At 55.9% G+C, this 11,432-nt stretch overlaps 1 protein-coding gene across 1 annotated transcript; it reads right to left on the bottom strand.

Annotated features, from left to right (window-relative positions):
* Window positions 1-1,508: 1,508 nt before the first annotated feature.
* On the bottom strand, window positions 1,509-11,074 carry Rab11b (RAB11B, member RAS oncogene family). The gene is made up of 5 exons (XM_013033589.1): window positions 10,942-11,074; window positions 4,199-4,394; window positions 3,202-3,395; window positions 2,921-3,001; window positions 1,509-2,553 (listed from the first exon to the last, which is right to left on the bottom strand). The coding sequence occupies exons 1-5, from the start codon at window positions 10,979-10,981 to the stop codon at window positions 2,408-2,410; spliced, it is 657 nt and encodes a 218-aa protein (XP_012889043.1). The 5' UTR covers window positions 10,982-11,074; the 3' UTR covers window positions 1,509-2,407.
* Between the last annotated feature and the right edge of the window lie 358 nt (window positions 11,075-11,432).

The following is an 11,432-nucleotide window of genomic DNA, read 5'->3' as shown; positions in this document are numbered from 1 at the left end:
CAACTGAAGAGAACCAGGGCTGAGATAATGACCAGCCAGGCCACATCTATAACCTGGACTCCCCAACTAGGCAGACCTTTGCCTTCTGCCCCCCACATTGTTTTGCCAGTCCTGGGGTTTGAACTCAGGGCCTGGACACTGTCCCTGAGCCTCTACCACTCTCTCCCTAGCACTCTACCAGTTGAGCTACAGCACCACTTCTGGTTGTTTATATTGTAATGAAGAATCGAACCCAGGGCTTCATGCATGCTTGGCAAGCACTTTACCACTAAGCCACATGCCCAGCCCTCCTGCCCCTAATTCTTCCTCTATTTATACATAGAGCTCATGTCTGTACCTTGATGACGAAGTGCCTGTGCCACAAAATCTAACTTTTCTCTGCCCTTCATCGCTCTGTGTGCGTGCGCTAGTCCTGGGCCTGGGCATTGTCCTTGAGCTTCTTTCACTTAAGGTTACTGCTCTACCACTTGGACTACAGCCCCACTTCCTGCTAGCCTAGGCTGGCTCAAAGTATGATCTTTAGATTTCAGCCTCCTGAGCAGCAAGGATTACAGTTGTGAGCTGCTGGTACCCAGATTGGTGGTCTTGACTGAAACCTTTTGCACTGCCCCATTGCTGCACCTAGATTCCCAAAGACCTGTGTTTCTCATGTCAATCCAATCCTGCACAAACCCAGGTCCACAATTGCCACAGGGTCGATGCAAACAGGGCCCTGGTGCTAACGATGCCTCCCTATCTGTTGAGGTCTGCTACACTCTCACCTCCTTCATCAGCCTTGGCCTTAGCTGCCCGCTAACATCCTGATCTCAACAACCCCGGGCCCTGAGCTCTTCAACAGTGCTGTCCAGGACTGTCCACCCTCCAGGCCAGGTGGCCAGAGCCTGGAGTCAAGAGGGAAGGGAGGGGGTCCCCAAGGAATCCAAGTTTGAGTGGCCTCTTTACCCAGCTGGCAGTCCTCAGGGGAGAGAGGACACCCACTGGTTCATGAGGCCCTAGAAGAGGAAGGTAACACCTCCACATCATGGCAGCCCTGCATAGGTAGGCATGCACTAAGGAGAAGCTGTACTGGGAAGAGAGACAGGAATCCCCTGGCCACCCACTTTAGCTGTCACCAATGCCGCTTCCCCCAGTGGCCCTCTTAAACGTCAGTGTGGGCAGACACCCCTGGTGAGGAGACTGGCACCGAAATGGAAAGAATGAGCAGTGGGCAGGGCCACCTCTCCCCACCAGGGGGCGCCGTTGGCATTCAGATCTGTAGCTACCCTCTCTGGCCATGCCCCAAGCCTTCTCCCCCTTCCCTACCATAAGGGACTGTTTGGGGAGAGTCTCATTTTCCTCTCATTAGGCCCCTGGGGCAGTGGGTGACACTTGGAAGGCCTGCTGGGACAGCTATGGATTGAACCAAGGGGTCCAACTGGCCATGGGAGACAGGAGTAAGGTAGGTGCCTTGGCTCACGAGCACCTCCTGGCGGAGAGAAAGAAGACAGAGGCGCAGCAGCAGGTTTTTCTACAGGAAGTCGGCTCATACATTTTAGTAATGGGCAACAGTGCAGGGGCCACAGGGAGAATAAGAGATCGAGAGCTGGGGTTTGGCGTAAATCTTACAAAGTGTATAAAGAATCTGTGTTTCTCTACAATAACAAAAACCAAAGGCTACAAGAGCAGTTGTATATACAAAACACGGAGATATTGCTTCACTTGCCAACAGGTTCCTGACCATAGAGGGAGACGAGACAGAGATTGGGGGAAAAGGGGGTCAGAGGAGAGCGCTGCGTGCAGAGGATGAGGAGGGGAAGGAGAGGGAGACAAGGAAGGGGAGGAAGAGGGGGAGGAAGAGGAGGAGGAAGAGGAGGAGGAAGAGGAGGGTCTCTCTCAGCATAAAATCTACAGACAGGCGGGAGCAGAGTGGTGCAGGCCAGAGCGCTGGAGGCCGTGCTGGCGCTGGCTGTGCGTGCGGGATGCAGAGCCCAGAGTGTCTGCCTGCCCAGCCCCTGCTGCCTGGCTCTTCAGGCTGCCTGGAAGAGGGTCTGGGTAGGGATGCAGGGCCTGCTGGCCAGAGAAGGAAGGAGGTGCCATTCCCTTGAGTGCGGCGTGGAAAACAGGAGAAGCCGGCTCCATCCTCTCATCCTCCTTGCCTGTGGCCCGCCCGGTCCATCCAGCCAAACCTCCCCGCTCACCAAGATGCTCACCGGCACCCTGTGAGACCAGGTGCACAAGCAGGAGCTGCTAGCTTCTCCCTTCAGGCAGGACCCCTGCTCTTCCTGGGCTAGGCTGGCTGGCATAAGGAGCTCACTTGGAAGGTGAGAGCGAGCCAGTCCCGGAGCGCAGGGGCAAGGGCGGGGAGGACAGGGAGGTGGGCCAGGGCGAGAGCACGCACGCACGCACGCTGGGCAGAGGTGCTGGGTGGTCACAGGTTCTGGCAGCACTGCAGCCTGTTGGGTCTCTGGCCGTCGGTGGTGGGCGGCACGCTGATGTCTACCACGTTGTTGCCGGGGGATTCGTCGTGGGCTGCGCGGTCTGCGATTTGCTTCTGTGACACAATGCGGTAGATCTCTGCCATGGGGAGGATGTGGGGTGAGCAGACTAGGGACTCAGCCTGGAGGTGCCCCCACTGTGTCCCTGGAGTCCCCATCACTGACAGAGGCTGGGGGGGGACTCCCACCACTACCCAAGTGGGCAAGGGTGGGGCACACACCCGATCATCACCAACCTGGGTCTGTTGTTTCCACTGCCCCAGGAAAAGCCCATCTGGGAAGCTGGGCATAAGGGGTCCCTGGTCCTACATCAGCAAAGGCCAGAACATGGCCTGATCCGTGGAGCATGCCACATTTCAGACTAGCCAACAGGCTAACATGGGAAAGCTCAGGGGGGCACTGTACCCCCATGCCCAGCCTCTACCCCATGCCCAGACTGTGCCTACCTGTAAGAATGTTCTTGAATGCTTCTTCTACGTTGGTAGAATCCAAAGCTGAGGTCTCAATGAAGGACAAGTTGTTCTTTTCTGAAACAGACCAAACCCTGGCCCAGTGAGTTGGGGGGGGGCTGAAATTGTGCCTCTTACACCCCTCGGGGCCACACCTGCCACGGGCTAGCAGGCAGGAGGACCAAGAGGCTCACCCTTCAGGATGCCTGGCTTCCAGGTATTTCTCTGAAGCCACACGGAAGCCCTGCCACTGCCCAGGGTGCCTGCCCCCAGCTCACCTGCAAAGGCGCGGGCCTCGTCGGTGGGCACAGCCCGCAGGTGGCGCAGGTCGCTCTTGTTGCCCACCAACATGATGACAATGTTGCTGTCGGCATGGTCACGCAGCTCCTTCAGCCAGCGCTCCACGTTCTCATAGGTCAGGTGCTTGGCAATGTCGTACACCAGTAGGGCACCCACTGCACCACGATAGTACCTGCAGGGCCAGGGCCACCACGTGAGCCTCAGGCTCCGTGCGCAGCAGTGGCCTCACAGCACCCGGGGAGGTGGTGGACACAGGGCCTGGCCATGGGTTGGCTATCATAGCCTTGAAGGCAGGTCAACTGTCCTGAGGCCCCAGCTGTCCCCAGATTCAGCTCAAGGATGTGGGGACTTGAGAAGGAGCCTGATGTCGAAGACATCATGAAGTCATCACCAAACAGAGAAAAGGAAAGCAGTTATGCAAGCAAAAGGCCACTGGGCTGAAGTTCTCATACCCACACTGCAGGATCCAGGGGCCAGGCCTGGACCACTAACAAAGGTAGGTGCCCTTCCGACCATTCAAGGGGGGTGAAGGAGATAGGGAGGTGACCAGCAAGTAGGGGTCAGCAAGTAGGGTGAGGGGAACGGAAAAGGAGCCACAGGGAGATACAGGGGGGTGGGTGAAGCCCACGTGGGAGTTCGGTCGTAGCTATGACATGGCTTGGTGAGGAAGAGGAAGGTAGGTAGTCAGGCAGTACCATCCTGAGTGGGCGGGGTTGGAGTGGGAACAGAGGGGTCCAACATAGGCCCCTGCTGCATACTCTACCCCAGGGCCACATAGGGCCACAGTGTACCCAAGGCTGGGCACTGGTCCACCTGCGGGTCCCTGGGCACCATTGATGGCCACTCCTCCTTCCACTCCCTGGTGTCTGGAGTCACCCCTCCCCCCCCCATCCTGCCTGATTCCTACACATCCTGGCAGGCCCACACACCACCCGCCCACAGCCCTGCTGTCTCCAAGCCCTGGTGGGCACGCACGCGGAGGTGATGGCCCGGTAGCGCTCCTGGCCGGCTGTGTCCCAGATCTGTGCCTTGATGGTCTTGCCGTCCACTTGGATGCTGCGTGTGGCGAACTCCACGCCTATGGTGCTCTTGCTCTCCAGGTTGAACTCGTTGCGGGTGAAGCGGGACAGCAGGTTGCTCTTGCCCACACCCGAGTCCCCGATGAGCACCACTGGGGGAAGAGAGAGAGGAGGTGAGGCCCTGAGAATGCCCACAGGCCCCCTACGTCCACCCACAGGGGCTCCCTGGGCACCATGCAGAGGTGGCAGCCAGAGCTGCCTGGATGCCGTCACACACAGACACCCCAGTAAACCTGCACAAGCTTCCAGTAGCTGCCAGAAAACACCCATGCAGACAGCACATGTCTCCCAGTCTCTGGTCCTCAGAGTTGGGGACCTTGGCATCTGAGACAGAACTAGAGAACGTTCCAGGGCTGAGTGACCTTGGGTAAGGGGCTTCACTTCTTTGGGCCACCTTTTCCATACTTTCTGTGTGATCAGGAAGGCACTAAGGATTCATCTTAGGAGGAAGAATGGAGAGCATGTAGGGTGGGACACGATTGTCATCACTGCTGTCATGGTTGGGGGGAGGGGAGAGTCATCATCTTGCAGGGTTATCATCTTGGAAGGAAGGCCGGTGTTGGATGCTTTTAAGTGACAGGCAATGAAAAGCCACATCCTAGTCTATGCACCCCTTTCTAGGCTTCCCCCTCTCCAGCCGTGACAGGCAAACCCACCTTTACCACCCCTGCCCTGGCATCAGGAATGCCCTTGAGCCCCAGCATGTTTCTGGCTAAGTTCTTGAGGAGGGAGAAGGCTGTGCAGCTGTGCACATGCACACACTTGCACGGGGTTCATACGCCAGTATATATGGCTGCCACTGTCCTGCCTGAGAGCAGGCCTCTGTGACTGGGGAGAGGGTCTCCACTCAGCCTGGGGCACCCCTACGTGCAGCTGGAGCTTCTCATGGAGATGCAAACCCACACCCAGAAGGGATGCCAGGGCAACATAGCTGGAAGGGCAATAAGGGATTGTAGGCAACAGCTCCCCAGGACATTAGGTCTGACCTACTAGACACAAAACAGTAGGGGGCAAACATGGGAATCAAAAGCCCTCAGAGTACAGCAGTCATAGGCTGATTCTGCCCCCTCCCCCCCAACTGTGGAAGCATTGCCTCTAGGGGCCCAACCACCCAGGTTATGGGGTATGTTCACACGTGTTTAGGTACACGTGTTTTATGCACGTGTTTATGTGCTCACGTGCACACAGTACCGATGTAACAGACAGTAGACAGCTAGCCAGATACTCCAGCCAGAAACCACAAGGTCCCCCCAAGTGTGAGCTTCAGGCCCTAGCACATGAGAATGAGTCTAGTCAGTACAATCACAAGGCTACAGACTTGGCTATCTGGGGGCTGAAGAGCCCAAGGGAACGTCTACCAAGGATCAGTTAGACAACAGAGCCAGGCTAAGCTCACTGGCCCTGTGGAGTGGGATGAGGGGCAGGGCGTGGCCCTAGCCCTCAGAGGGGAGTCAAGGCCAGCTGGCTAGCCTTGGCTGACACAGAACCAGAATTCTGTCCCACAGGGAGATAGAGCCCTCCACGCGACCTCCTTTCCCCTCCCCACAGCCACTCTGCACTGCTGAGCTTACTGGAGAAAAAAAAAAAACAAAAAACATTCTTTTACTTTCTGAGACAGAGTTTTGTTATGTAGCCAGGGCTGGCCTTGACCTGCCTGAGTGCTGAGATTTTAGGCGTTCACCACCACACCCAATAAAGATCACATTCTCTCCCGATCTGTGCTGAAAAATCCTCTGATTTTCTCCTTTCTAGTTCCCAAGCCCCTAGAAGACCTAAGGTCTTCACTGTCTCCACCTCCCATCTACCCAGCCACTCTAGGAGTATCACATAGTCCTGATACCCCCTATCTTCTCCAGGCCTCGGTACACAGCCTGGCACAGAATAAACACTGACAAATCTATAAGCAATTGCCAAAGAGGTTGGTGTAGCTTCCAGACCTCCTGCATCTGAACTGTGGCCCTCCCCCACCCCATGCGCACACCTGGAGGACATACAGGTCATCACCAGCTCTGGGGAAGCCCCCACCCCAACCTGACCCAGCACCATCAGTCTGGCTGCTTTGGCTCCAAAGAATAGTAAGGCTGAGAACAAAAAGTGTTGAGAAAGCCCCCCGTGAGGGCTATGTCATACAAGCCTCCAGTAGCCCCCTCCCTTATTTTTCTTTTCTTTTTTTGTTGTTGTTGATCCTGGGGCTTGAACTCTAGGCCTGGGCACTGTCCCAAGCTTTTTTCCTCAAGGCTAGAGCCACAGCTCCATTCCCAGCTTTTCGATGGTTAACTGGAGCTGAGAGTCTCATGGGCTTTCTTGACCTCGCTGGCTTTGAACCACAATTCTCCGATCTGTCTCCTGAGTGGCTAGGATTCCAGGCGTGAGACACGGCACACAGCTCATGTGGTCTACTTTACAGTGGAAGAAACTGAGGCTCAGATCGGGAGTGAGGGGACCAAGGCAACAGACTAAGAGCAGGGGTTGGCCACCTAGCTGGGAAGCAGCCCAGGCAGAATTTGAACCCAGGTCTCTGGGACAAGGCTTGAGTCCTTTCCCTCCCAACTCACATTCTCACCATGGTGCCCTCACCCGCCATGTATGACTCATGGGTCTTGATTCTGCCTCATGGAGGCATTGAGACTCCAGGCACCCCAGTCTGCCCACTTTTCCACCTGGGCAGGTTGCTCTAGAAGACCAGGCAAACTCCTGCTCATCCTTTAAAACCCCTACTGAGGGGTTCCAGATGCCTTGGCTTGGGCTTCTCTTCTCCCCGTAGACTCACATGGCCTGGCCTGCACATGTGACAACAGAAGCGGCATCCTCTCGTGACTCTCTGGATGCCCAGTACAAGAAGGCAAAGTTCAGAGAAAGATGGAAAGAGGCAGAGCTGGACATGGGCCCACAGCTGAGAGCCAAGGACTCCCCCCCCCCCGCCCAGCCATGCCACTGGGGGCTACATGGGCTCCCACACCACACATCCCAGACTGTGGGACCACCAGCCACGTCACCACCCCATCACTTCTTTCCAAGCTTTGCTCATTTGCATGTGGGTAGGAATGGAACAGGAAACCCGGTCTCTATCCAAAAGTGGGGGCCTCTCCAATCACTCGCTCATTTCCAGCTGTGTCTCAGCTAGGTCCCAGCTGTGTAGCCTCGAGTCCCCTTAGTCCCAGCGGTCACTGCTCCAAGCACCTAGGAAGAGGCCTGGCCCCACAGCTCCAGCTGAGAGAAACCAGCCCGTTATGCCCACTGCACAGCTGGAGACATAATCCCAGCAAGAACTATGGAGGCCCTAGCAGGGGGACCTGGCCAGGTGTATGCAGGAAGGACTGCTTACCTGTCCCTGGCACAGGAAGCCTGATGCAGAATGGTCGGCTGGGCATGAGAACGTTATTGTCACAGACACAAATGATCTGTTGTCCCGGGAAAATAAAGGGCCCCTGAGGACACAGGCCTCAACATTTCCAAAGAAGTCGGTGGCTTTGCTGGACGGGAAATGGTCCCCTTGGACATGCCACTTGGCGGCCAGAGCAGGCAAACCCAGTTGGCAAAAACAAAAAACTGGCAGCTCTCAGAAGCCCTGGATGCTCTGATTAGCCCCGTGACAATGTGGAACCCCCAGACCTTGATGTTCAAGAGGACATTGGGGAGTGGTGGGGACCCTCTCCAGGAGATAGACCCTCACCATGCAGGCTCCAGGGACCAACACTTGACAGCATTTTGCCCTAGCTACTCTTGGAGAGAGGGGTTGAGGCAGGGGCACCATCAGGGCCCTCATTCTATGGGAGAAGGTAGCATGCTTGGGTCCCCAAGTAATTAGAACAGCAGGCCAGTGAGGACCCCATTTTGTCACCTTGTCCAGGCTGGGGCCAGCCAATTCACTGAGGAGCAGCTACAAATCTCAGTATCTCTGTCTGTCTCCTCAGGTTATGAGTGGGGACAAACCAAAGAACAGGTCCTGGGGCTATCAAAGCCACCTTTCTCCTATGACCTATGACCTTGAGGGCCAAGTGGGCACTGACTGGCCAGGAGAAGGGGTCTGGGAGGACCTTGGTAACCCTTGAGAATGCAACCGCTCCCACTGAGGACCTTCCAGGCCAGTGTTTATCAGAGAAGTTAGGGGACCCCAGAGACCCAGCCCAAGGTTGGCAGAAGGATAAATGAAAGGATCCATAAATAGGTACAAATAAACAGCCTCACTCCTGGGGAGGAGAAGAATGTTGGGGAGAAAAACAAAAAGCATGTGGCTGCCCATTCTCCACTCTAGGGACCAGTTCGCCCTGGCCTTCGCCTCTGAGGTCAAGGAAGCCAATATGTAATACAGCTGCCGGAAACAGAAGGCAGGACACAGGGAAGCCAATGTCCCATGCAAAGAGGTGTGGCTCTCATGCTAGAGGAAGGTGACCAAAAGATGCGGATGAGGAGCAGGGCTGGCTTGGCTCCTCCTTCCTTTTTTTAACTTCCCAGAGACACACAAAGCTCCCTTTCCTGAGTGGAGTGAAAGCCTGAGTAGGCAGAAGGACAAATAGTGAAAGAGAATCTGAGTGTCCATAGTGAACGGGGCCCTGGGATGACCACTTCAGGAAACACTGACCTTGTAGGTTAGACTTAGCTACCAACCAGCTCCAGAAAGTTACTGAGGTACCTGCTCAGCTCAGGAAAAGGAGGCCAGTGAGGGAGGGCAGCAAGGCAGGCAGCACAACCCCCCCCCCCATCCCAGCTGCTGCGAGAGGCTGATCTGTGTTTCCAGGAAGCAAGCTCTGGAGACGAGTCCCTGGAACTCATCACTGCTCTGTTGCCCCTGACCCAGTAACTGTACTTCTGGGAACACACATCAAGGAAATAACCCAAAGGGCAATAAGAGGACTCAGGCAAACACTCAAGAGCTGAGTTATTTATAACAACAAAAGGTTGAAAATAACAAGTGGGGAATGACCAGAGGCCTGGATTCGGCATCGAAGGGGAGGAGAGAAGGCCTACAGCCTGGGTAGTATCTCATGTAGACAGCCAGGATCAGAAGTGGGCTGAGTAGAATGAGTCTGTCCTGGATGAGCCACTTGAGGATCTTTCACATTTCCAATCTCCAAAGCCCTTCTAAGACTCTCCCCTGCTTTGGGGGATGCCTCGGGACTGACACTGGTGGACTTCACAGCCTATATGCAACCCCCTTATTAGCCCAGGGCGCTATGTGATCTTTGCAGGCACTCTCTGTCCCACTGCCTAGGAGTCTTTTGTCACATGGGTACCCCAGGCTCCTACTTCTGTTCTATTCTCCAGAACACCATATACCACCAGTCAGCTCAGATAAGCCTTTGGGAACAGGACATACCCTCAGGTATGGCTCCCAAGGTGGAAAGAGACCCACAGTAATGGATCCTTACATAGCAGGCAGCAGAACACAGATGCCCTTTGCGGGCTCAGGAGTTAACACTCATGTGATGTGATTATCAGCCAGAAAGCCCAGCATGGATGTCAGAGGCCCAGGCCAAAGCTTAGTATGGCACAAAAGAAGCCAGTAAGCCCTCAACCTGCCCAGGTGAGCAATGAGGAACTGAAGTGACACAGAGCCTCACCAGCCTGGTCTGCCTAGGTCTCACTCATGTTCCTAGGGCTCTGGCTTCCCCAAGTAGGGGAAAGGTTGGGTAGGGTCTGGGACAACATTGCAGGAGTTAAAGGGAGGCCTGACAGTGCCAAATACCAGATTTAGGCCTCAACTGTCCCAAGATTCAACCTCTAAGTGGTAATACCCACAGCTGGCCAATGGCTCAACCCTGTTCCAACCCTTATGAACGTCTCTCTGTGCCCTCAGTGTCCCTTATTTTTAACACACGGTCTCACTATGTAGTCCAGACAAACACTGAACTAGCAATCCTCCTGCCTTGATTTCCTGAGTGCTGGGATTACACCACACCAAGCTTCAGATTCCTAGTCTGGAAAAAAAAGAGAAGCTGGATAACATGGATTCCACAGAGTGGCAGAAAGAATTTGAATGTGATTGTGACTGTAAAGGGCTCAGAAAAGTACTGGGTCAGTGCTATCAACAGCTGTAAGAGTTAGAATTAGTGCTTCACACACTAGCACCTCTCCACCCTTCTGAAACTCCACAACCCAACGTTCCCAGCTTGGCCTGGCCCCTCTCATCTGCCCTTCCCTGGCCGGGGCCCGCCCCCCTGCAGGCTACCACCAATCATCCCTGGCTACAAGAAGCCACGCCCCCGGCGGTCCAACTCCAACTCATCTATTGGACGCGTCCAGAGTCCTGGTTCCGCCCCTAACGGTCCCGCCCCCATCCCAAAGAACGCTTTCCGCCTAACCCGACCCGCCAAATCCTGGGATTGCTCCACCCCTCGGGAGGCCCCGCCTCCAACGGCCTTGCCCACCGCTCCAGGCCCCACCCCCTCCGGGCCTCGGCCCCGCCCCGGCTCATCCGGGGTCCCCGAGCCTCTCTGGGGCCTGTGGTTCTTCTCATCGCTCGGTTCTCAGGCCCGAAGCTGAACGAATCAGGCCTGTCTCGATTCCCCGGCTGCCGAACCCTCCAGGTCCCAAGTCCCGGGCTTCAATCTAGGCCTAGCATCCCTGAGCGCAGCCTGGACCCAGCCATCAGCCGCTTCGCCGCCGCACCCTCACCCGTCCGTGTCTCACCAGCCGTACCTTTGAATAGGTAGTCGTACTCATCGTCCCGGGTCCCCATTGTCCTGGCGCTTCCGGCGGGATCGGCGACTCCGCAGCCCCACCACAAACACCCGACGGGGGCGGCGCCGGCGCCGTGTAGAGCGGCGGTCTACTGACCAATTAGCAGCAGATGCACTAGCGACCGGCACCCAGTGTAGCCAATCAGAGATGGAATCCGGGCTCCGCGGGGGTGGGTGCCTCCTGGGATCCACCCTCTTCTGTCTCCGGCTCTTGGAGAAAGGCGGAAGGAATGCGGACCTTTTTGAAATGACAACCAATAGGACCTATCAAAAACAGACTTTGGAAGGCGGGGCGGAAGACTGGAGGAAGGAGACGGATTGACGGAGCATGTAGCCAATAAGAGGCTTGACCCAGTCCTTTTCACTACTAAGGGAGAACCTGTCGGGGAAGGGAATAGGAACTACGTCCAGGTGAAGTTACGCTGCTTAACGTCCCGATGACGTCACAGG

The sequence above is a fragment of the Dipodomys ordii genome, unplaced genomic scaffold, assembly GCF_000151885.1.
Source record: "Dipodomys ordii isolate 6190 unplaced genomic scaffold, Dord_2.0 Scaffold171, whole genome shotgun sequence".
Lineage (NCBI taxonomy): Eukaryota > Metazoa > Chordata > Mammalia > Rodentia > Heteromyidae > Dipodomys > Dipodomys ordii.
This window is presented reverse-complemented; position numbering and strand designations above follow the sequence as displayed.